This window comes from Mobula birostris, chromosome 15 (genome assembly GCF_030028105.1).
Source record: "Mobula birostris isolate sMobBir1 chromosome 15, sMobBir1.hap1, whole genome shotgun sequence".
In the NCBI taxonomy this organism is placed as follows: Eukaryota; Metazoa; Chordata; class Chondrichthyes; order Myliobatiformes; family Myliobatidae; genus Mobula; species Mobula birostris.
This window is the reverse complement of record NC_092384.1, coordinates 11,815,543-11,842,743: the sequence shown is the minus strand read 5'-3', so window position 1 is coordinate 11,842,743 and position 27,201 is coordinate 11,815,543. Positions and strand designations below refer to the sequence as shown.

Sequence of the window (27,201 nt, the reverse complement as noted above, 5' to 3'; positions counted from 1 at the left end):
TCGTGCTCTGTGTCTTTATCGAGTACTTCAAGTGAGGTGGTTTTGGCCTTTGGTTAAATAGCCAAAATGCCACTAAAGGGGGGGTGTGTTTTTCAGTGCTGTAGTGTTGATATCTTAAGTCAATATGTGATTTTGTGAGTCAGTCAACAAAGTGGGCTTAACACCTAGGGCGTAGATAATTGAGAACTTTGAAATTTTCTGGTGGAGAGCATTTTGGACAAAATTTAAACTACATTTTATGTTATGGACTTTGGGCACCGGCTATGAGATGTCTATGGTCACAGACCTGATGTAACCTTTTTTTCCCCATGGAAAATTATTTGGGGTAAAATAAAACAGATGGATTAGTCTTTTTCAACATTGAGAAGGGGAAGGGCTTTTCTATCTATACAAGTTCCACAGAACCAAGTTGGATACATACCCTTGTTCTTCCTGAACTATCTTGTGTTAATACATTGGAGATTGATACTTCTTTAAAGATATGAATTTTGTTGAGTGTACAAAATATGCCAAAGGAGTTTATTGCCAAACAGACAAAAACATTGTATGAAGAGTTAAATTGAAGTTGTCTTGTGCTTCCTAATTCAAACATTGAGTTACTGTAATGTAGGTGTGAACAGTTTAAATACTAACAGGACATGTTGGTCCAGGATTGCTGTACCTTGACAGTCATTTTATGCAGAAAGTTGTCATTTATCTTAATGGCTGTTAATGTCTTTGCTCTGCTTAACAAAGTTGCTACTGAAATCTTAAAAATAACTAAATTTTATAGATATTATGGGATTATTATTGAAAGTTGTAAACCTAAAGGTCATACCCAAGGAAATGCATATTTGTAGTTTCCAATAACTAATGCGTTTCTCCTCTGTATTTTTCAATTTACAAATGAATATCAGTTTCATTTCAGCACCATGGCTTAGTAATGGGTTATCTGTTATGTTTTGAGTAGACTAAAACTTCAGTCACATCTTGTCCAGAAGGGAGTACAACAAAAGTTCACCTAGATTGAATTCTGGAATAGGATGGGTTTTTTTTTATGAGGAGGTAATTAAGTACCCTTGGGGACCCAACGCTCTGAGTTTATAAACAGAATTTCTTGCAGGTCTTGATGGTCAATGCAGAAATATTCCCTGTGGGATGTTTGGAACCAGAATTGTGGTCTCAAAGCAAGGGCCACTGGGGTAGTGCACCTTTTGGAACTCTAGTATTTGAAACTAAAATTGATAAACCTACAGATATTAAGGAAATGTGGAATCAATCCAAGTACAAGGGGCCAAGTGTATACATCTGATATTTCTGTTGTTAAAATGGTTTATAGGAACAAGAAGTCCAAATGGATTTGAGTGAACTCCATCTAAATCATTTGAGGCTCCTTAATTTCACAAGATGAAAGCAGTCATCTTCTGATTGAGTGATTTCCATTCTTGTGTACATAAATCTCTAGTTGGTGACCTATTGTAAATGAAGTTGCTTTTAAATTGGTCTTTGTCCAAATGGATGTCCAGAATGTGGATGTTTTACAGACTGATATCTCAAGCTTTTTAAGAGTTTACGTTTAAATCTTTGCCAGATTGGCTGGCTCTATCATCTTAAGCAGTAACTGTTCTTCACATAGATTGCTGATGTGCCTTTTGAACATGCTTGAAAGAAAATGGCCCACGTGTTCACAGAAAAAATGATCACAAAATGCTAGAGGAACACAGCAGGTCAGCTATCATCTATGGAGAGGCACTTGGGAACTTAAAGGGTCTCAATCCAAAAATTTATGGACTGAAACATTGATCTGCTGAGTTCCTCCAGCATTGTTGCTGTAGATTTCCAGTATCTTGTGTTTTCATACAGTTACGCATTGTATTGGTAAAAAGTTTCATTTCTACCAATCCCAAATGGATATGATGTAGTATCTGCATCGAAGTCTTCAGATTTGAGAATTAGTCATGTTTCATAATCAGCCTTTGTTACCAGGTAGATCTGGCATCTATTAATTGTTCAGTGGCATTAATTGCTACCCAGTCTGCTGTGCAATTTCTACATTTTTCTTCATTTGCAGTTCATTTATCATTTAAATTTTTTTTTTTGTGGAACTCGTGTGTGCAATCTGGTTGATCCTGCTTGATTATTGTTACCTTCACAGAACAATTTAATTGAATAGGGGTACTCTTTCTGTTTCTTGAGACTAGATATTTAACGGATTATTAAGACTTCATTGTGGTCTACAACCGGAAGATAGGGATGTAGTTTGATTTTCCCCATATGCTGTCCAGAAACCTTGGATGGTGCTAAGGGAAGATCGTGCCCTTTCTCTCCATGCTGTCACTGAGGTACAAGGGTATTTTCATTGGACAGTTGTACTGCCAGCACCAGCTTTGGAGGAATTATGGAATCCTAGAAATCTGAAATAAAATGTTGGAAATGCCCAGCAGCTGAAGCAGAATGTGTGGGAAAAGAAAGAGTTTTAAGTTGAAAACTTTGTTTTACTAATCTACCGCAAATGATCATGTGTTCGCCTCAGTACCTTGATCTCATCTGTTTTTAATTTCAAAGTAGATAGTTGTGGTTTGGAAGCTGAACATGGGGAAATTACAAATGCAGTATGGAAGGAAATGGCAGAAATATTAAAGAATGAAAATCATCAGAAATTGGAAATCCAAATGTAGTATTACTGGTAAAGAAAGAAGGGAAACATAACAGGGAGTTCAGACTAGATAACTATTTGTGTAATGGGAGGGGAAAGAGGGAGGGGTAACAATTAGGAGTGCCAGTGTGGTTCCGTGGTAGGGAAATTCTTTTCAACACATTTTTTAAAAAAAAATTGAACTGCTAGGGTAGTTAAAAGATAAAGTAGGATGTAATTTACCGAAAGGCATTTGATACCAGTTAGGCTGTTTCATGCTGTATGATTCTAAAATGCCACAAGGTGTTGCCTTGTCATACTGAAGATCATGTGTTATATTGTGTAAAAGGATTAGTTAACTAACGTAAGATGGGAATACATTGATTTGTGGTTAGCAAGCTGTAAGGAATAGCACATTGTGGACTCCAGCTATTTGCAGTGTGTATTGATAAATGAAAGAAAGAACACTGTTCACTGACAAAACACAAATTACCTATGCAGGTTGTGAGGATCTTTGCAAAAAGTCTGCAGAGGGATAAAGGTGAGTGGGCAACCAGGTGGCATTTGCATTATGCAATATATAATTATTTAGTATGTTAGGAAGAATATTATTTGAATCATGTCACTAATGAATACTGGTGAACGGAGAAATTATGTGCCTTGTGAAAGAAACACGCAATGCAAGGAATTATAATGTTTTTCTTTTTGTAAGAATGGTGAAGTAGAGAAGTGGGTTTTGCTGGGTCTCAGATGAAGCTGAGACAATGTAGTTTCCTTTCTGCAGGAAAAGTACAGTAGTTAATTTCTCAGTTGGAATTCAGTTCCATCCAGTTATCCAGTGAGGAAAGATCGAGTAAAGTGAGCATAAATCTTTGAAGTTCAGAAGAATCCAAGTGATTGGACAAAGCATCTTGGACCTGTGTCATTTTTCTCAAATCTGTCAGAACTACATTTTCTATTTTTTAAAAATTGGGGAGATTTGACAAGCTCAGTGCTGTGAGGGGCCTAGATAATCAGTATTTAAGGCTGAGACATTTCTTCCGTTGAAGGTTGTGAATCCTTGGAATTCTTTTCTCAAAGCTCTGGGTGCTAGGTTACTGAGTATATTAAAGGCTGAGGTGGTTTCTTTTAATTTGAGGCAATCAAGGGTTGTAAGGATCAGAAAGGAATGTGGAGTTAAAGCCAGTGGTGAGATCAGCCATTGAATTCTGGAGTGATCTTGTGGGGAATAATTACCTACTACTTCTATGTTTTGAAATAACTTATGAATATTAAAAATCCCTGATTATTAGGAAGTGGAACCATGGTTACCATTTGAAATTTATAGTATTTTACCAAAAAATAGTTATTGCACAATGAACTGAAGTTCCTTTTACAGAGCAATTTTGCAAAATTATTCATTAAAGCCTTATTTCATTCTTGCTTTCATGAACAAATTGAAGATTTTCTCTATACTAAATGTCTTAATTTGAAATTTATCAATGCTGATAGGTTTCTTCTGTTTCAGGTGATGCGTCTGTACTGTGATACCTGCGCTGTGCCGATTTGTCGAGAATGCACAATGAGCCGTCATGTAGGTCACAGCTTTGTCTACCTCCAGGATGCCGTACAGGACTCCAAAGAAATAACCTTACAGTTATTAGCAGATGCACAGCAAGGCCGGCAGGCCATTCAGGTTTGCAAATGTGAAGTTATAATTTTCCTGAGTGTTTAATTTGCTCTAATCTTTTCTAATCTCTTATACTCTTACTCTTTTCTGATTTGCACCCTCCCTGCCCACCTCTCCCTGAACTTGTATGCCTTAGCAGTTGTAGAGATGTGGCCATTCGTGCTGTTCAGCTATATTGATTGTCAGAGCTATAACAGTTGATTCCTGTTAGCAAGATGTGTGCAATTTTTCTGAAGTTGTTTCTGAATGCAGTTAGCATTCAGAAATAGAGCTTGGTAAGTTTCGGGTCTTGAGTAGCTACATTTGTACAAATGTGCTAAACATCCAGCAACATTTACAACTGTGGAAATACTAGATTAAAAAGCAAATGACCACCCCACCATTTGCTTTCCGACCCACAACCATAAATTTCCCATTTGAACTTGCAGAATCTCATATCCTCTGCCAGTACTTGGCCTATACAGCCGAATGAATGAATCCTAGGACTTTTTGTTATGCTGAAACATGCAATACACAATTCTGTATAAGGCTGCTGAGTCATAATGGGGCTGTTAATACTAGAACCAATGTAATGGCTTCCTTTTGGATTTTGGCATTTTCCGTATAAATGTTTTATCAAGGATTCTTTCTGTAAATCTATTAAGGAGATACTTCAGGTAAGAGTACTTAAAATAAATTGTACGTCTTTCTTTTTCCTGTCTATTGTGGTTTGGAAAGTGATGGTGAGGCCTGTGTCAGTCAGGCTCGACCACGGTGCTGCGTCCTAGCCATTTTAGCTACGCAAGCCAGGGCAGTACAATATGGAGAGCAAGCTGTTGCCCATGTAGCAAACTCCCCCTCTCTAAGCATCATTTGAACCCAAATGAACAGCAGGGACCAATGCAGTTTGGTGCCAGCAGTGTCGCAGGAGTTGCCAGTCAGCTTTGAACTCAACGTAGGACTTCCTTTGAGAGTCCAGCTCTAGATTTTTCCCTCTGGGTTTACTCCTAAAGCCTTCACTATGAGAGGATATAGTCACAAGGCAGCAGAGGCTTAAGATCAGAGTTTTCCTTTTCCTAAATGAGCTGCCAACCATGGCTGACGAGCCCCATCTGCCCAAAGCGACTGGTTTTAAGGCTCCAGAAACCCACCTTTACCTCTTCTGTCCATAGAAACGGTTCTGCCGGGCATAGAAGCTGAGCCAAACGTGAAGGCCAGGAGCTGACTTGGTGGTCAGAGGCTTGGTGGTATGCCATTGGGAGCACCTAATAGGTAGTGGGAGCTTGTTGCCACTACCACTCCCGGCTGCAACAACCTTAAGAAGCCACCAGAAAGTGAATGCTGCTGTGAGCCATGTTTACCTAGCACTGCTATTTAAACATTGCTTGCACCCACAACAGTGTTTAGAAAATAATTTGTGAGCACAAAATCACTACCTATTTTGAGGAAGACAGAAATGCATTCAGTTGTGAGATTTATGGAGTCTTGTATGGTTTTTTATCAAGCATAGGCTTGGCGTTCTTCTAATACTTTCCTCCCTGAAAATGGCTGCCAAGATTGGTACCTTGTTTGAGTGTTATTAAACCCTTTAATACTTAGACATAAGACAGAAGATTCTTTGCTAAACTAGCTTTAAAAAAAACCCCAGAATCATCAGTATTAGTGTCTTCTGTGTTCAGGAATATAATTAGTTTACTATGGAAAATTTGGTAACTGAGGGTGAGTATAAATCATAAGACAAAGGAGCAGAAGTAGGCCATTCAGCCCATCGAGTCTGCTCCGCCATTTTATCATGAGCTGATCCATTCTCCTATTTAGTCCCACTCCTCTGCCTTCTCACCATAACCTTTGATGCCCTGGCTACTCAGATACCTATCAATCTCTGCCTTAAAAACACCCAATGACTTGGCCTCCACTGCTGCCCGTGGCAACAAATTCCATAGATTCACCACCCTCTGACTAAAAAAATTTCTTCGCGTTTCTGTTCTGAATGGGCGCCCTTCAATCCTTAAGTCATGCCCTCTTGTACTAGACTCCCCCATCATGGGAAACAACTTTACCATATCCACTCTGTCCATCAGCTTCTATTTGTTTGATTCGGCATGGCTGTTGAGTATACTTGTTGCAAACTCAACTGTTAGATTGTTTACTGGCCTTTGGGATGTTTCAACTTGGGTTTTATTTTGTCCTCTTACAAAGACAAACGTTGAAGGACTTTAAGATTGCCTTGATTTAGCATTCAAGTCCACAGAGCAGTTAGCATTTGGCTGCCATTGACATAATCTGTAGAACCACCTTCAGTGTTGGTTGTACATTCTGTATTCATGATTAAGTTCCCACTGTGCCTGTACTTATCAGAATGGCAAAATGCCTTCTAAAGTACCTATTAAAAGTATGAAGTGTAATCCTCTGCTGTGTTTCAGCTTTTCTCGTTGTACTGTTAATGCAGTACTCTTTGTTCCCGAGCAGTTACTTTGGATATGGCTTAGCCACTTAATTCTTTGATTGTTCTTTGAGTTGCAGAGCATTCTAGAAAACCACGCTGAACAATGAGCAATCTACAGTTGCCATTCTACCAAATTGTTTGGACTTATTTTTTGTAATGTTATACCTCTGCTTTTCTTGCATTTCTTTAATTCTCTAATTTGGTGTTCAGTTTGCCTCATAACTGGTCATTTGTGGGTGTGGTGCTGAAGGAGAGCTGTCGTCAGATTAAAATCAGTATTGTTGGATAGAAAGGCAGTACAGATGGATATTACCTGTAATGCACTGAAACCTTTGTCCCATGTCCAAATCCCAAGGCTTATCAAGATGAATGCAGTTCCAGTAGCACGTGTTCTTGGATGAAACTGCTTGTTTTTTTTTCACACCAATTGTCATGTCTCTATCTTGGTTGCAATGTACAATCCAAAATGTGTACTTTGCTAATACATTCTAAAGCCTTGGCCTCTTTCACTTGGGCAGGCTAGGGCAAATAGGCACATGCCAAACTGGCTGCCTTATTGTGATAGGGCATTCAGTCCATTAATCCAACCAGCTCCCAGCAGAGCAATCCCATCAGCCCTATTCTTCTTTATTGTGCTGTGCCCCTGCACCATATTCCCTTCCATACCCATCAATTTCCCCTTTACTTATTTCGCCACTTCAAACGAAAGTTCACTGTAGTTGATTAACCTACGAAGATAGATGCGAATGTACGTACTTTATAGACTGCACCCACTACCCTGGCACGACAAAACATTGAAATGAAGGTGCAAAAGAGGTTTTTTTGGTCTATGACCATACAAGTCATAGGAGTAGAATTAGGCCGTTCAGCCCATTGAGTCTGCTCCACTGTTCCGTCATGGCTGATTCATTATCCCTTGCAACCCCATTGTCCTGCCTTCTCCCCATAACCTTTGAAGCCCTTACTAATCAAGAACCAATCAACCTTCACTTTAAATATATCACTGACTTGGTATGTCAAGTATATGGCAGCTTCTTTCAGAATAATACTGCCCAACCTATTCCTCTGCTTGCTCCTCCAGACTGCAAATTATTTTCTCAAGTGACTTTCAGGAACCTGTGAGGTGTTCCTTTTTCTTTGAAGCACGTTGGTGCTTCCAGTCCAAAAATACAATGTAATTATGGTGAACTTCAGTGCTCTGAATACTTCATGACTTCCTTTTGGTCAGAGTTGTTAGGTTATCTGTGAAAGTAGAACAGCTCTGTTTTTAGATTGAGCAAACAGGTTAATTTATAAGCATTCAGTTGCTCTTGCGTAATCTGTCTCCTGCCATTTGTCAGGTATTTTAATAATGAAGTCCCACTTTTTTAAAAAAAACATTGAATGTTTCCAATTTTCAAGGCTAGTTGATTATTTTGAGTTTAAAAACTTGACTTTTAAAGACTAACTAGTAGGTTGAATTTTTTAATTTGTGAAGGGAAATTGACTTCCTTTCACTGCAGTGTTACATTTTCATACATAAAAGTCCTTTTTTAAAATTTGTATTTGATTAAATGAAATATGTGGAATGTGTAATAGATGGGCTTCCCAGACTTGAAACGTTACCATGTTTTTCCATTGGGGTAAACTGCCAAGTACAATAAATGAATTTATTTACTTAGGGGTGTTGCTGTCTAGCTGTTAAAATGGAAGCAGAGTTAACTGTAGAGAGAAATGTGAAAGTATGAAGCTTGCCAGATTATTACATCTCAAAAGTCTCCCAATGAAATGTAAACATTGTAACTCGGCTGTTATGAATTTGTCTCTGCTTAGATAATCAAAACTCTTTAACATTAGTGAACTGCAACTTAATGTCAGCAATGTTTCTCTTCAATTCAGCGGCTTAATTTTGTATCCTGAAACTGTTGAGTTGAGAATTTCATCGTACTCAGAATGTGCTGTCTAACATTTATTGCCCATTCCTTAATGCTCCTGGAGGTGGTGATTACCAGTGGCGGTGGTCATTACTGCTGTGTTGAATAGGAAGTCTGAGGCTTCGGTCTGTCAGTGAAATGGCAATGTTTCCAGGTCAGGACATTGCAACACTTGAAAGGGTGCCAGCATATATGGTGTCTCTGCATTCCTGTTCCACATAGTTATCTTAGTGTTTAGGGCTGCATTAAATTCTTACTTGAAATGTATTTAAATCTTGTCCAAAGATTTGGACAAATCTTGCACCATCCTAACAGATACTTCACCTGAACTTGATGTTGGATCAAATCAGGATGAGCACAGAAGTCAAATGGGCCTCTATCTTTGCTCAATTTACATTAAGCTGCTTACAAGCTTCAGCACAATATATTCAGTTTAGTTTGATTTCAATTTTCCCTTTACTGCTATAGTTCAGCTCCTTGAATGGATTTGGTTTTCAGTAATACTTTGAAGTTTGTCATCTTACTTTGTGAATAGCTGAACCTTTATCAAGGCTGCTGCTACAAAAAATGGAGGTCATGTTTTTGATACTTGTACTGGACATTCAATTCAGTATTGTAAAAGGCAGACCTTTTAAAAATTGAGCTCCAGCAGCTGCTGGAATGAATATCTGGTTCATCTGGATAATGGAGCAATGATGGTTTTATTTACGCAAGTACTGTGGATTCCACTTAATTGGACCATCGGTTATTCAGGGCAGCCACTTACTTGGGGAAACTCTTAAAGAAGGTTGAAAATAGCCAAGATTACTTTCATTTATTTGGGACATTATACCGCTTAATTGGAACAGCAGGACAGTTTCTAACTTGCATCAGATGCGTACACTTACGTGGCTGTTAAGACACTACATTGTGCTTAGAATGAACAGTTTTTAAATAGCGTCAGCTGTGTGTGTTCAAAAAGCAGTGATTTTTGTCACTGATAGTTGGTGAGAACTAAGCAGTAAGACAACTCTGAAATGGTGCTTACTGCGAATTCAGGCTGGGCATGAAAATGAAACAATTTCACTACTTCAAGTTAGGAACTACGGAGAATTTGAAGTTATCAAAAATCATCTTTAATGTTACAATGAAAATGAGGATTTGGAGGATGCAATTGTCAAAGGCATTCTATGAAGGCAGTCTATTATCTGCACTAGATTTCTGTGCTGAGTATTAATAGAACACGACGGTGTACATTGGATAAATTCCTCTGTAAATAACTATTAGAAGCTAATAGTTTTATAGTACTGTAGTATTCTAGTTTGCTCTGTATTTCATTTAAATACATAATTTGTTACTCAGTTAGTCAAAGGATATGACAGCACAGAAACAGGTCCTTCACCTCATTTAGTCCATACCGAACCATTAATCTGCCTAGTCCCATTAACCTGCACCTGGATCATAGCCCTCCCATGCCCCTCTCATCCATGAACCTATCTAAAATTCTCTTAAGTGTTGAGATCGAACCTGCATCCACCACATGCACTGGCTGCTCCTTCCTACTCTCGCCATCCTCTGAGTGAAGTTCCCCTTAAACATTTCAGCTTTTACCCATAACCTATGACCTCTAGTTATAACCTCAATGGATCTGGGGTTGAGAGGGTAAATAGCTTTGTTCCTTGGCATTATTCACATCACCGAGGACCATAGTGGTCTGTATGCTATGTGGTGGAAAAGGCACAACAGCACCACTTTAACCTCAGACGGTTGAGGAAGTTTGGTACGGGTCCCCAAATCCTAAGAATTTTCTACAGGGGCACAATTGGGAGCATCCTGACTGGCTGCATCACTGCCTGCTGTGGGAACTATATGCATCCGTTAGTGTCGTGAGACCATGGACTTGTTCCTTGGAAGGTTTCTGGGGCGCTGGTCTGGGCAAGGTTGTCTGGAAGACCAGCAGTTGCCCATGCTGCAAGTCTCCCCTCTCCACATCACCGATGTTATCCAAGGAAAGGGCATTAGGACCCATACAGCTTGGCATCGGTGTCATCGCAGAGCAATGTGTGGTTAAGTTCCTTGCTCAAGGACACAACACGCCGCCTCAGCCAAGGCTCAAACTAGTGACCTTCAGATCACTAGACTAACGCCTTAACCACTTGGCCACCCGCCAACACATTATGGGAATTGTACCTCCCTTAATCACTGAATTCTGCAGAGACTTGTGCGGACAGCCCAGCGCATCTGTAGTTATGAACTTCCTATGATTCAGGACAATTACAAAGACAGGTGTGTAAAAAGGGCCCGTAGGATCAATGGGGACCCAAGTCACCCCAACCGCAATCTATTCCAGTTGCTACCATCCAGGAAACGGTACCGCAACATAAAAGCCAGGACCAGCTGGCTCTGGGACAGCTTCTTCCACCAGGCCATTATAAATTACTACGATTGCACATTTAGAGGGAGATGTAATGTAAAGATTTTTACTCATGTATGTGAAGGATGTAAGAAGTGGTCAGTTCAATTCAGTTCACACTTGCCAGAAGCTTTTTGATATGATCTAAATAGGCTTTTTTCAAATTTAAATCTCAGTCTGAGGACTAGACCTGTGGGCTAAGCACACATCCCTGAGGTTCGTGAGTGTTGATTGTCAGTGAGTGAAGATGTTATTTCCAATCTGCGCTAATTGTGATCTGGTTAGGAAGCCAAGGATCCAGTTGCAGAGGGAACCATAGAGACCTGGGTTCTGGAGCTTTTCAATCAGAACTATAGGATATCTTTTTAACTATTTCTATGAAACTTTGATTAATTGGGGCAGGTGCTTAATTGGGTCGAGATGTCCTGATGTGTCCAATTAACAATCTACTGTAAATATAAGTGAATCATGCATTTCTCTGCTTTTGTGCATAAAATAGAACATCACACAGTTTTTGTCTTCCCCTATCTAGACAAAGACATTGAATCATTAACTTGCCAGATGTGATGTGTAACTTGCAAGACTCAGAACTGACCAAGCTCTTCTAGATACACATTCTGAATGTTTGTCTCAAAACTGTAGCGCTTGGTGTAGAATAAACTTGTTGCAAATTTTCTATGCGTTTATACCCCAATCTGTTGCTGCTGCCATATTAGAAATCAGTGGTTGTGCATAATAGTCCATTTACAACTGAATTGGTGTCAATAATTTTCTTTTTTATGATCTTATTATGACTGGTAGAAAGAGCGATTGAGCACAGTCTGAATTGAATTGAATTGACTTTTTTTTACATCCTTTATGCATATGAGTAAAAATCTGTTACGTTCCAGTCTGAATGTGCAATGTGTGATTTATAGTAATTTGTAAAGAATAGTATGTACAGTAATATCACATAAAAATACAATTATTATCAGTGTGAATGAATCAGTCTGGTGGAAGAAGCTTTCCTGGATGGTAGCAGCTAGAACAGTTTGTGGTCGGGGTGACTTGGGTCCCCAGTGATCCTTTGGGCCCTTTTTATGCACCTGTCACTGTAAATGTCCTGAATGGTGGGAAGTTCATATCTACAGATGCGCTGGCCTGTCTGTACCACTCTCTGCAGAGTCCTGTGATTGAGGGAAGTACAGTTCCCATACCAGGCAGTAATGCAGCCAGTCAGGATGCTCTCAATTGTGTCCCTGTAGGAAGTCCTTAGGATTTGGGGATTCATGCCAATCTTCTTCAACCACCTGAAGCGCTTTTGTACTTTTTTTCATCACACGGCTGGTATGTACAGAACACACAAGATCCTCGGTGATGTGTATGCTGAGGAACTTAAAGCTGTTCACCCTCTCAACCACACATCCATTGATGTCAATTGGGGTTAGCCTGTCTCCATTCCTCCCTGTAGTCCACAACCAGCTCCTTTGTTTTTGCAATGTTGTTTTCTTGACACCACTGTCAGGGTGATGACTACTGCTGTGTAGGCTGCTTTATTATTATTGAGATGAGGCCAGTCATGTAGTATCGTAAGCAAATTTAATTAGCAGATTGGAGCTGTGGATGATGGCATGGTCATGGGTATACAGAGTGTAAAGGAGGGCTTTATTCCCTGGAGCGTAGAAGAATGAGGGGAGATTTGATAGAGGTATATAAAATTATGATGGGTATAGATAGAGTGAATGCAAGCAGGCTTTTTCCACTGAGACAAGGGGGAAAAAGAAACCAGAGGACATGGGTTAAGGGAGAGGGGGGGAAAGTTTAAAAGGAACATTAGGGGGGGCTTCTTCACACAGAATGGTGGGAGTATGGAATGAGCTGCCAGACGAGGTGGTAAATGCGGGTTCTTTTTTAACATTTAAGAATAAATTGGACAGATACATGGATGGGAGGTGTATGGAGGGATATGGTCCGTGTGCAGGTCAGTGGGACTAGGCAGAAAATGGTTCGGCACAGCCAAGAGGGGCCAAAGGGCCTGTTTCTGTGCTGTAGTTTCTATGGGGCTTAGGACACAGACCTGAAGGGCTCCTGTGTTGAGAGGCAGAGGTGAGGGAGCCCACTCTCACCACCTGCAGGCGATCTGAGTCTGCCAATGTTTTGTTGTTTGAATTTTAATAATTTTATTGAATTAATGTTCCATTTCATGAGACTGCATTTGATCAAAGTACCTTAAGTGTTTCAAATTTGAGGCAAATAATTTTTTAATTAACTTTATTGCTGCTAAAGAATGACAGTTGATTTTTTTTTATTTCCACAGCCAGTTAAAAAAGGAAAAAAAATATTCTAGCAGCAGTATTTTCTGCAGATAGCATAGGTTAGAGTTGTATAGAATTTTTACAGTGAGCGCTTTCTTGCACCGTGAAAGGCTGTATTCACTCACAGGATGTGGATATGGCTGCGAAAACCAGCATTTCTTGTCTCTTGGACTGAGTCATTTACTAGGGTCTTTCAGAGGACAATTGAGACAACCGTGCTGATGAGTTTAATGTTTGATATGGGCCATGCAGGGTAACGATACCAGATTTCCATCTGAAAATCATTTGGTATCAGATTCTTTTGACTATATAGTAGCTTCTTTCACAATGACAGAATTTATTAATATAACTGAAGATTTATTTAAATATTTTAAATTAGGGAATGGGGTATGAGGAATGGTATTCCAGCTGAAAAGTGGGAAGATAATTTTTCTTAATGAGTTGTAAGTCATCTAGAGATTGTCCTACTTTGCATTGAGTTGATTTTTCAGCAGCACCATATTGCCTTTTTTATATATTGGAACTGAGTAAATGGATTTCTAGGCCAAGATGGTAATGTATTTCATCCTTTTGTTCAAGTATCTGCAAATAGGATTCTAAAGGGGAGGACATGTTTGACTTATTTTAAGGATTTCAGAAGCTTGGTGGATGAATATGAACTATTGGATACCTACCCTGTATGTTCATTTGCAAAAGATACTCTATAAAGTACCTTGAAAGGTTACTGCGACAGATTAAAAATACATGGACTAGGTAGAGGATTAGCTAATTCGAAGAAGATAGATTTGGGCCAAATAAAATGGGCCATTTTAGACCACAAGACATAGCAGAATTAGGCATTTGGCCTTTTGAGTCTGCTCCACCATTCAATCGAAGCTGATCCATTTCTCCCCCTCCTCAGCCACACTCCCCAGCCTTCTCCCCGTAACCTTTGATGCCATGTCCAATCAGGAACCTATCAATCTCTGGTTTAAATGCATTCAATGACCTGGCCTCCACAGCTGCCTGTGGTAACAAATTCCACAAATTCACCACCCTCTGGCTACAGCAATTTCCCTGCATCTGTTTTAAATGGGCACTGCTCTATCCAGAGGCTGTGCCCTATTGTCTTAGACTCCCCCCCCCCCCCCCAAAGAAAACATCCTTTCCACATCTATTGTGTTTAGGCCTTTCGACGTTTGAAAGGTTTCAATGAGATTCTCTTCCCCACCCCCCACATCCTTCTGAATTCCAGCAAGTACAGACCCAGAACCATCAAATGTTCCTCGTATGATAACACTTTCATTCCTGCAGTCATCCTTGAGAACCTCCTCTGGACCAGCTCCAATGCCAGCACATCTCTTCTAAGTTTTGAGGAGCCCAAACCTACACAATACTCAAGGTGAGGCCTCACCAGTGCAACATCACATCCCTGCTCCTGTATTCTTGACGGCTTGAAATGCTAACGTTTCATTTGCCTTCCTCACCACCGACTCAATCTGCAAGTTGACCTGTCTCTTTGCATCTCAGATTTTTGAATTTTCTCCCCATTTAGAAAATAACCTAAATTTATTTCTACTACCGAAGTGCATGCCCGTACATTTCCAACATTGTAATTCATTTGCCACTTTCTTGCCCATTCTCCTTGGGTCCTTAAGTCTCAAGTCCTTCTGCTTCTTTCCTCAACGCTACCTACCACTCCACCAATCTTCCATATCATCTGCAAACTTGGCAACAAAGCCATCTATTCCATCATCTAAATCATTTATATATAAACATAAAAAGAAGTGGTCCCAACTCTGACCCCTGTGGAACACCATTAGTCACCGGCAGCCAACCAGACAAAGGATCCTTTTATTTCCACTCAGCCAATGCCCTAACCATTTTAGTAACTTTCCTGTAATACCATGGGCTGTTAACTTGGTAAGCAGTCTCATGTGTGGCACTTTGTAATGTACTATGAAACAATGTGTTCACGGCATTTCCAAAAATTGCTCACTGAAAATTGTGATTTCAGTGTGAAAAGCTAGTTAATCCCTTGTTTGGGAAATCCCCTTCCTGAATGAAATTAGCATGTGAATAAATATTTAAGTTAGTGTTAGGAAATTTATGGCAAGGCAGATCTGTTTTTAAGCAATTTGATATTTTGACCAAACTGGTCATTGCATTATTTGCTACAGTAAACCCGAACTGTGCTTCAGATGTTGTCCTTGGAAATAGCAGTTGATGAAAGACAGGCTTTTGGAAGAAAATTTTAAAGCAAGTAACATTTTAAATAGACGTGTGAACATGTAGAATGAGAGGGCTTGTGTTTTGTAGCAACTTCTATTAGATAACTTGAGCGAACTCAAGTTATTAAAACATTAAAAGAATAACAGCTCACTGTTGCATAAGAGCTAGAGCTGTTGAAGTTCATGTTGGGAGCTCAGCATGGTTGAATGACAAGAGTTGAGATGTACATTTGGGCAATGTTATTAAAACCCCTTTTGGAAGCATTTCAGTAGCATAGTGAATGCTTCACGTCTAAGTCTCTAGAATGGGAGTACTCCAAATCTGCACCTATTGACGTCATCAAGCAAACTGACAAAGCAGTGATGTTCATCTGCTTATCAGTTTCAACATTACAATTAGCTTAAGCTGGTTTTAAGTTTACTTCACAGCTTGTAACATTCAAAAAATGTTTAATTTTATAATTTGATTTCACAAAGGAATAGACAGGATTGAATTATCCAGTTATCTAATGATCAGATTTACTGCTGTTTGAAAAATAAATGATATCAAGAGTGTTGGAGGCAGTTGAATCTTTTATATGGCAAGCAGTTGTCTCAGGTTACCATCTCAGAAATTATGGTGCATTTGCACAGCCTGGCACTGAAAAAAATGTTTATAATCCACAAAATAGTGTTGCCACTGAGGGTGCTGCACATTTTAAAAATTCTGTTGAATAAGTTGATCTGATAGACTTCAGTCAAATAAAAGTACTGTCTTTTGGTTGTGTGATTGGAACTGTACGTAGATCAGAATGAATAATCCAGCTTCAAGATGTACATCATATTTTGGCCCATGATAATTCTGTAAGTTCATTATTGTAGGCTGAATTGGAAAGAAATATTGGATTTCAACATGTACTTGATAGTTAACTATCATCCTTCGAGATTACTTCTGAAGTGTGATCTCTGCATTTACAATTCCTGTTTGTACTGCAACAATTTGCTTTTGTCTTGTTCTTTGGAATTGGAGCATTGCTAGTAAAAGCTGAAATTTTTGGCACCTGTTTACCCTTAATGTCTTTTGATTTTTGGATACAGTGGAGAAAGAGCTGAAGATTATAAAGAAATGGTTTGATGTTGACAAGTTATCACTGAATCTAAGTAAAACTAAGTTCATAATATTTGGAAACCGTGTACCAAACTCGTATAGTAAACTTGGAATAAATGATGTTAGAATTGATGAGGTATCTGAAACAAAATTTTTAGGAGTGGTAATAGATAATAAATTAAGCTGGAAGCCCTATATAAATTATGTCAAAGCAAAAATGTCAAAATCTATTACAATACTGTACTGCAAGATTTCTTAAATCAGGAATCTTTGTATACATTATACTGTTCACTTATACATGACTTACTGTGTAGAGGTATGGTGAAATACATACAAAACAAATACAAACTCAATTTTTCTACTCCAAAAGAAAGTCATACTCATTATAAATAAGACAATTTATTATGAGCCAACCAGTCCACTATTTATTCAACTAAACACTTCAAAATTCAGAGATTTCGTACATTTTAAAATCATACAAATTATGTATAAAGTAAAAAATGGACAGCTACCACAAAGTATCCCAAGGTTGTTTAAAATGAGAGAAAGTCAACATGATTTGAGAGGAACATATATATTTCAAAAACAAAAGGATAAGAACAAATGTAGAAAATCATTGTATTTCAGTCAGAGGGGTAAATCTATGGAACAGTTGTACTGAGAATTTAAAAACATGCACCACGCTTACCAAGTTTTAAAAATTATTTTAAAATAATTGAACAAATAACATACATGATTTAAAATAAATGGGAGTAATGTAAATAAATGGTACTTGAAATTGGATTTTGTGTTAAAAGATTATGAAATTTTTGTTTTGATGTGCTGATTGACACCAAATATGTTGTGTAAGTAAGAGGGGTAGGCGTAATGAGCTGTAGCTTCAGCCTACACCCTTTCGGTCTGTCTTAAAGAATATCTTTTTTTGTTGTAATTTTGTCTTATGAAATCATCGTTGAAAATTATCCTTTTTATGTTTGTACTGACCAAAATAAATTTCATTCATTCATTTTAGTTTTAACAACACCCTTGAAGTCATGCAGTTAAATAGGGCTTAACAGCCATTGATACTAAAGATCCAAATACTTGTTAGTCCAGGGTGTTTTGGGGGTTAATCCTGAGGGAAAATCCCTTCTCAAAAATTTATTGCAGCCTTGATCAAAATTCTGGTTGGCTGTCAAGGAGTTTGGGGAGGAAAAGTTAAACTAGTCATATGTTGAATAAAAGTAATTCTGCGCCAAAGGTTATGGTAGTTAGATTTTATTGATTATTTTAGTATTACTACTGTAGTAACAGTAAATTTTATTTCTTTTTTGTTCAAAGCTGGAAAACTGGCTCATAATGAAACTTTTTGAATCCTCCTCTACTGCAGTAAAATGTTCAGAAATGGTATTCCAGGTCGCAGATGGCAAAATTTGTTTTTTTTTTGTCATTGTTAGTTTGAAATGTATCCTTGGAAAATGAGGTTTTAATTACAGATTTGAGTGAAGTGTAGCTTTGTATAAATTAAATACCCAGTGGACCCTCAGTGATGAGGAATCTCCATACTGGCATTGACTGTACTTCAGTACCTTAGCAACACACACAGAATGCTGGAAGAACTCAGCAGACTCGGCAGCATCTATGGAAAAGAGTAAATAGTCGATGTTTTGGGCTGAGACCCTTCTTCAGTCCCTTATCTGTGTTTGTTGAGCCTGAAATAAAGTGTGACTGCAGGCAATTTTACTCTTCATTTGAGACATTATACAAATTAGTCTAATCTTGAAGTTCAAAGTAAATGTATGTCACCATATGCAACCATGAAATTCACTTTTTTGTGGCATACTCAATAAATCTGTAATACAGTCAAATGAAAGGCCACACTTGGTGTTCAACCAGAATGCAAAAGGTGATAATGTGCAAATACAAAAATAAATAATAAACAATAAATTCATGAGTTGAAGTCTTTGAAGAGTGAGTCCATGGGTTGTTGGAACATTTCAGGGATGGGGCTAACAGTTCAGTGAGTGGTTTGGGCTCCTTTTAATTTACTTAAATTTGAAATTTCATTAATCAGCTGTCTTACAATTAAGTAGAATTACACCTTGAAGCTTTGGGTGCTGGGGGCAATTTTAAAACATAAAAATGAGAAGAGTTTTGGATAAGAGTCTTGTATTATTGTCCCTCTGAACATGTAGTTCTGATACTTTGGAGCATTTGTGTGATGCCAGTGCTTTTTGTTCAGTGTCCATGTGAGTGTAAATAATGTTATTTGTGATATTAATTATACTTGCACCTCTTCCCCATTATTACCATTGCCCCATACTTCCTCTCCATCTTGCAGCTCAGTATAGAGAAGGTTCGAGCTATGGTGGAACAAGTGGAGATGAAAGCTCAAGTTATTCGATCAGAAGTCAAAGCGGTAACTTCACGGCACAAGAAGGCTTTAGAGGAACGTGAATGTGAGCTATTAAGAAAAGTGAGTTGGAGTTTGCTCAATTTCTTTTTCTCTGAACACGCTTTCCAGTCTATCTGTTTGATTCTATTTCAAACCATTGTATTAATTTGGATTAAATTCAAGTTCTGATAGTTGAACTCTGAACTGCAGCATATAGTTTGACTGATGCAACTCAATATTTAATGTCAGGTGGAATATTGCCACTTGCCCTACTACAAAATTTCTTTGCCTCTCAAATGTTATATTTGGACTTGTATGTGGAGTTAATGATGTTTCCAGTTTCACTTGTTTTGAGTTAAAGGAAGTGATATTACTCGTGATAGATGCGGTGTGGATTCAGTCCACTGAGCATCATCCACCCAACTACAGTAACCCAAGATTAATCCCATTTGTGTTTTATTTATAGATACAGTAACAGGGGTCAGGAGCCCACATTATCCAATTGTACCCGTGCAACCAATTAACCCACTAATCTGTATGTTTTTGGACTGTGGGAGGAAACTGGAGCACCCAGAAGAAACACACACCACCAAGGGGAGAACTTACAAACTCCTCTCGGGCGGCGGTGGGAATTGAACCCTGGTCACTGGCACTATGATAGCTTTGCTATCCTACATTGTCATCAACTTCCCCCATAATCTGCCAGTCACCTGCACAATAGGGGCAATTTACAATGGCCAGTTAAACTCCCAACCCACACTTTACAGAAGAAACCCACGTAGTTATGGGAAGACAGCATTGGAGACCAGGATTACTTCCCAGGCCTCTGGTGTTGAGGTCTTCTAATGGCTCTTCTAATGTGCCATTGTCCTGCTTTGGTAATGATGGACACAAAGGTGGTGGTTGCAGATCAGTAGGTCTCATGCATTAATAGTGATGGGTTCTTGTCCTTCTGTCTTTATACGTTTGTATATTTTTAAAAAAGAGTGCAATCTGAGTGAAATGTCAGAGGGCAAGTGATGTATTTCAGCAGAGAAGAAAATGTTATCTTAAAGTAAATATTCATAGAACTAATTTTTTGGAATAATGTTCAATATTTTCAATATTAATTAAAATCTTCATATGAATAGGTGGAAAAGATCCGGCAAATGAAGGCCAAGACTCTGCACCTCCAAGTAGAAGCACTGCGTGAGAATTTATCCAGGCTGGAGAGCACAATAGACTGTGTGCAGAAGGCCCTATTAGATGGGCGAGATGTGGATGTACTCTTGGCAAAAGAGCAAATGTTTGTCCAAATCCAAGATCTGAAGAAACTTAGGAATCTCCTCCAACCTCAGGATGACGACACCCTTTCATTCATTCCACCTGATGGTGTATTATACAAGGCCATCAAGTCATTAGGCATAATCAGTAGCAGTGCATATGCCCCACTATCTACAGCTACTGGTGAGGGACTGAAACGAGCACTGCGTGGGAAAATGAGCAGCTTCACCGTGATCACCAAGGATCACACTGGCGAAGGGAGATCATCTGGTGGTGATTTGGTAGTAGTTGTTATAATGGGACCTGATGGGTGTCTCTTTCGAGCAGATGTTCTTGATCATCATGATGGCACCTATGCAGTTAATTACTCCCCACACCTGGAAGGAGAGCATGTAGTTTCAGTTACAATTCGTGGGCAACATATTGAGAATAGCCCCTTCCGTGTAATTGTCAAAGCAGGTCGTAACTACACTGGGATTGGGCTTCCAATTTGCTCTTTTGGTGGAGAAGGGGATGAGGATGGGCAGCTCTGTCGGCCATGGGGCGTCTGTGTCAACAAAGAAGGTTATATCATTATTGCTGATCGTAGCAATAATCGTGTCCAGGTGTTCACACCAAGTGGGACATATCACCACAAGTTTGGCACAGCAGGTTCCAGACCTGGACAATTTGATCGTCCGGCTGGTGTTGCATGTGATCAGAATTGTCGGATCATAGTGGCTGATAAGGACAACCACCGTATTCAGGTTTTCACCTTTGAGGGGCAGTTCATCCTTAAATTTGGGGAGAAAGGAAGCAAAAATGGCCAATTCAACTATCCTTGGGATGTTGCCGTCAATACTGATGGGAAGATCCTGGTGTCAGACACCCGCAATCACAGAGTTCAGCTTTTTGGCCCAGATGGAAACTTTGTCAGTAAATATGGCTTTGAGGGGGCTTTGTGGAAGCACTTTGATTCTCCTCGTGGAGTGGCCTTTAACCATGAAGGACACCTAGTGGTAACAGATTTCAACAATCACCGGCTGCTGGTAATCCACCCTGACTTCCAGTCAGCACGCTTCCTTGGTTCCGAAGGCACAAGCAACGGGCAGTTCCTCCGACCTCAGGGTGTAGCAATTGACCAAGAAGGCCGCATCATTGTAGCCGACTCCAGGAATCATCGTATTCAGATCTTTGAACCAAATGGCAACTTCCTGTGCAAGTTTGGGACGCAAGGCAGTGGCTTTGGGCAGATGGACCGTCCATCTGGAATAGCCCTAATGCCAGATGGACTGATAGTAGTCGTCGACTTTGGCAACAATCGTATCCTCTTGTTTTAATGCTGTGTTCTTGTTTTTCTATATTGTGGATTTGTTGCTCAGGGACAATGTCTTAATTGTTTTCCCTATAGAAGACAGGTATTTTTTTCTGTCATCTACCTCATGTTGGTATAGTGTGAGCTTGAGCTGTGAGACTACTTCAAAACTACATAAATTTATAGCAGACCTACCTCACTGCCTGCAGATGTTGGGCTGACTAATGTTTGAATATTTCCATGGAACTGTGCAAGTGTGTCCAGGCAATTGGTGCCTTTATGATCTGAATCCAAAGACTTGTATCTTAGTATTAAAAGTTGTCTTGTAGCTTTATTTAATGCAAATCTCTCAGGTAGGAAGACTATTGGCCACTTGTATAAGCCTAAAAATAGCCAATTGTGGGTGACTGATAAAGGCTTTGGCTGCCTACCTGCATACATGTTGTTTTCAGGGATTATTTGATATTGAACATCTTGTATGTTTAGCCCTATGCTTTCTGAATGTAACCCTACACTCCACCTGAATGTAAACTAAATACCTCTTTTGTTTTGTTTTAGGGTGTAATGTTCTTTGGCCTGATGCACATAGAAGCTCTTGAGGGGTTCTTCTGAGTGTTTATTTTGGGGTGTTTCGAAAAACAAAAATATTGAGTTATCATGTGATACCCTGAAGCTCAATCTATATTTATGGCACCTGGAATAATGAAAATATATTTACCTCTACTGCAATCTCAGGTACCTGTATGAAATCTATTTCCTACTCAATTAGTAGGCTGTATTTGGTCTTGGAGGCAGTATTACTTAGTATTGGAAGAGAATTGGCCGGTTTTAAAAATAAAAAGAATGCTCTGTTTTTGGCTCTTGTATAGTCCTAGTTGGGATCCGCAGAAAAATGGTGCAAATCTGCTTGGCATTTTACCATGTGCTGTGACCAATACCATAGACAGAAATTAGGTATGGGCCTAATTTGAATATCTAGTATGTTCTCAATGGCAGCCTTTCTCAATGGGAAAATATTCAATCATCTGAGCAATTGTACTCAGATATAATAGTGCTTTATGCATTATTTCTATTGCATTTTGAGAAGACCTGATCAGTTCTTTATTGCAGGGATTAAGAGAATGTGGTTGTATTCTGTCCTTTGGTAGAAATTAGCTCAGTTCTTTTCAACTTGAATATAATTGTTTTGTTTGCCATGCACTGAAGCAATGGTAGAACACGTGAAGATCCCCAAGGACTGGCAAGAATTACTGACTGTAACAGTGCTGTACGTGAATACTCCGGTAGAATTTTGGTTTCGTATTGGAGCAAGGATAGACTCCATAGATTTAATTCCTTCTCTCAATCACCTATTTCCTTGTAGCCCAAAGCAGCCAGTTTATTTAGAAACGAGACAAAATATCTCTTTAAAATTATTCTACAGTGTTTATGCAAATTTCTATCACAGCCTTGAATTGAAATTTGAGCTTTAAAAAAAATCAGTATTTATAGTCTGGGAGCTGCAACATATAAACATGACACTTGCTTAAAAATTGTTAACAACCAAAGTAGTATAATTTTAACACAGCTAGTTTCAGTTGACATTCTGGGATGCTCCACTACATCTGCCTTACTAGTCTGGTAATCAATGTTACAGGCACAATTTATTTCATGTTTAAAGACAACAGCAAAGCTACAAGGAATATATGTACCATCCTGGCAATCGTGGGATAAGGGTCCAGTAGTTCTTAAAAAAAAAGCAGTGAACACTACGGATTTCCAAATCTCTCCCTGTTTTAACACAACTGCTTTTGTTTCAAAATTTGATTTTTGAACTTCACTGAAGTTCAGCTACTTATCAAAACATGGTGTTGCCCCAGAAAGGATTCGCTTTGAGCTTCAACAACAATGAATGCTTTGGCCAACCTCTGGATGCAGTCTTTCTAAATTCTAACGCACAAGTTCTGAAATGCAGAGTAATTTTAACCCTACTCCAAGCTGACTTAGCTGTTTAGTAGGAATTGTTTAGAATGGAGGTGGGTGGAAACGTTGGTCAGCAAACTATTGGGAAATCTATTATGACAGGGTAATATTTTTACAAATCAAGTTCTATAGGTTCCAACCAATTATGCAGAAAGGTAATAATTTCTAGCTGGTCTTCAGTAGGATTGGAAATTACCTTAGAATATGCATGATCCAGAGACAATTTAAAGTGTGTGTTCTGCATAATGGTGAAGTTCCTGATGGAGTGGTTTAACTTTCAAGATGAAACTGGCTAATGTGCTGCTTCAGGTGGACTGTAACAGTTGATTTGATAAATTGTGGTTAGCTGTTGTAGTGTAGGATGGCTTTTATTTTACACAATAGGAAATTGCTTGAGCAGTGGTTAATAATTCACACTAAACTGTTGTGGAACCAGTCAGTTTGAAATCTTTTAAAGCTCTCCAATGTTTTGAAATTTGAAATAAGCTTTGTCTTTAGAATTAAAGCTCTACTGAGTCTAGTTCCTGTACTTTGAATGCTGTGCTCTTAGCTTTGAGTTTTTTTACAGTTGCAACATTATGTGGGCTGCTTTAGATCTTTTGGGCATTTTTTTTCCCTTCAGCACAAATTTAAAGATGCAAGCACACACCTGGCACCCCCACTTGGGGTGTTATCAAAAATAATGCCACTGCCTTTAAAAACCAAAATAAATAACTGTATAAACCAAGGCGGTTTGTTAATGTACCGTATTATTGAGTTCCTTTGGGATAGCAGTGATCCACATTTTTCAAAGCAAAGTATCTTCTGAAAGTAAAATAGGATGATCCCATTCCTAGTGTTCAAGTCTTTTGATGTGAAGTAGGACTCGGTGATTTCTGGAGTAATGGAGTTTTGACTTCTGACCATAACTGCTTTGCTGTGGCTCCTGGGGACTTCGCTAGTACAAAATATGATGACCTGTCTGATCATGTTGCTTCCCAAAGAGATCATCAGAAAGGATTTGGTGGAATGGCTGTTCAAAGCTAATTTGTTTGTGAATTTGTCTCTTGAACATTGTTTTAATGGGACCATATATAATAATGGAAGACCGGGGGACCTTTTCCAGATGTAAACTGCATGTTAAAGATTGGATTCAGGGGTGATGAAGTTAAATTTTATGAAAAAAAACTATTCCTTATTCTTTCCTGCCTATTTGGCTTAGATGTCTGCTATCCAACTGGTAACTTAATATGTTCTTGATTCAAATGTGTGTAATGTTGAATTGTGTGATTTAAGACTCGGGATTATTCAAAACACGTCACTTTCCAATTTTGTACAAATCTCCATAGTCTATTTTAGCTTGAATTCAGAAAAAATTCACACAGCCTTACAAAACAAATGTGTAGAAAATTCACTAAAAGTGCTTAATGGATTTATGTTCACAATTCTTAAACTCAATCAGGCACAGTATTTTACCTCAACCTCAACAAAAAGATCAACTTGCAGAACCCTAAGTAGCCAATAATTTAGAGACTAGGGTCTTAATGATACATAATTCTCAGGGAAGTGACCCTACTCTCTGAAGGTTTTAGGGTTGCAAGACATGGTTCTCGTGCCTTGTCAGGTAATGGCTTTTGTCTACCTCGGTGCTTCTTTCTGCAGCAGCTTCAAACTACCTCAAGTTTAATCCCAGTTGGCTCACATGTCACTGGGCAAACGGCTTGCACCGGGGGCTAATTGTCATTGTTTTGATACTGGGATTTTAATGGAACCCATGAATCAGCTGCTGAAAAAGTGTAGAACAAAGTAGTATTTGAATACTGGTTGGTGTAAAACCTTACTAGTAGAACTAGGTTTATCTCCTTTGGCCACAGGAAATCCCATTCTGCCTGCAGTGACTTATTGACAGTACCTGAAGTTCAATTACAATCTTTTACAGGAAAGAAAGGGCTTTTACAATTGCAACATTCCTCCTTATTTGTAGCAAAATGTTATTTCCATTTACTGCATGAAGGACCTTTCTTCCTTTCGACTCAATGGCATCAAAAAGAAGATCCTGGGAAAATTTAAATTTTCTATCTAGTCCTGCTGAATGTTGCCAGTTTATTAATATGATAAGCACACCACTTGAACTTTCAGTGCATCGATATAATTTCATCAAATTGTGGTGTTTCACATCTGTTGTTATTGAGTTGATAAAATGGTAGCCACCAGTTTTCCTTTCTCTACACATTGAATGTGTATACTTAAAAGTGTAGAAATAGTTGGAGACAAATCTTCAGAATAATTGCTGGGGAGAGGTGGCTGTGCCATGCTTGGCAGAGAGAAGTCTCGGATAAGGCAGATTTGGGAACCAGTTGGACTACTGGCCATAGAGGTTGTTCATAATCCACAAGTGTGCCTGCACAAATGAAACTTGGTGATTTAGGCACTTGGAATTGGTGGGTTTTCTAAGCTTGCCAGTAGGTCCAATTTAGTCTTGCAGGATTTGGCCTTTTTTACTAGCCAGTGCAGTTGTCTCAAACCTGACTTGAAATTCAGTAATCCATTTCACATACCTAAATAGTTTGATGTTAAAATGTAGACAAGAGTTGTTGACTATTCATTGACAAGATGTGACCCCAGTTGATAATGGGAGCACCTGATGTGCTGTTTGTTTAAAACAGATTTTGTTTTTGTGGACTGATTTTATGAAGTGCTTAAGTTTTTTTTATATTCTGAAACTGGGTTTCAAACCACTAGTTAAGCAGACTTTATTCAAAATTTATTCTTGAGAATTTAAGTGTCTGGTCCAAGATCCAGAAATCCTGGTTGAGAAAACGTAATATATAGCTTAAAAGAAGTTTTCGCTGTTTTCTAAAAGCAGTGAAATTAAGTTCTGGGCTCATTATTTTAGAGGCAGAGCTGCAGTAAAATCAAAAGTTCTATTGATTTGTGTAAGAAGTGATTTTGCTTATTGCCTCTGTTCTAATTTTAACTGTAGTCTGTGTTCTAGATTAAGGGGATAGCATTAAAATGTCTGGTGCAAGTGGTCAAAGGCCCTTTTCTCAAACTTAGACAAGTGCCTCAAAATAACAGAGCCTGTATCTGTATTTAAAGATGTCCAAGCAGTATTGTTTAAGTTACTGTTGTGCAACAACCCAGCATTTAATGTTCATTGGTGGTTACCACTGCTTAAAGGAGAGGGGAAAATGGGGTCCTAGACTACCAAGAAGTTCATTTTAAAAGAAAATTCCTCTTGGGTTTGTCTTTACAGTAAGGTGACGGGTATTTTTTTTTCCTCCGTTATATAATTTACCTCTGAATTGTAAGACCCAGCCTCTGCACCAAAGAATGAGGTTTACTGACCTGGAACACTTCTTATTCCTGTGTGTTTGAAAGCCTAAATTGATGTTTGTGCAATTTTATCTGGATGAAAGTTCAATAAAATTTGTTTACAAGTTAGTACATTGTTGTATTATTTCTTTCAGAAACATTAAATTAATGTGATAGGACCATCAGGATTTTGTGGGGATTTTTCACAATGGACTGCGACCCAATTTTCTATTGATTATAACAAAGCATGTTTAATTTGAAGGGTGTTAAAAGTTGGAGGGTCCAAAGTTCATTAATGTATTATGGGGCTAAGTAAAAATATCAACCCCTGGGGTACAAAATTACCTATCCAATCGTCTACACTGAAATGAATTCATTTTAAACATGAGATTCTCCAGATGCTGGAAATT

At 38.7% G+C, this 27,201-nt stretch overlaps 1 protein-coding gene across 1 annotated transcript in view; it reads left to right on the top strand.

Annotated features, from left to right (window-relative positions):
• trim71 (tripartite motif containing 71, E3 ubiquitin protein ligase) overlaps positions 1–26,885 on the top strand; it is a 44,305-nt gene extending 17,420 nt beyond the window's left edge. Inside the window, exons 2-4 of the mRNA XM_072279320.1 lie at positions 4,122–4,289; positions 18,925–19,059; positions 20,109–26,885. Of these exons, the coding sequence (XP_072135421.1) occupies positions 4,122–4,289; positions 18,925–19,059; positions 20,109–21,560 (1,755 nt within the window). The 3' untranslated portion in view covers positions 21,561–26,885. The remainder of the gene's footprint in view (positions 1–4,121; positions 4,290–18,924; positions 19,060–20,108) is intronic.
• Positions 26,886–27,201: the final 316 nt, after the last annotated feature.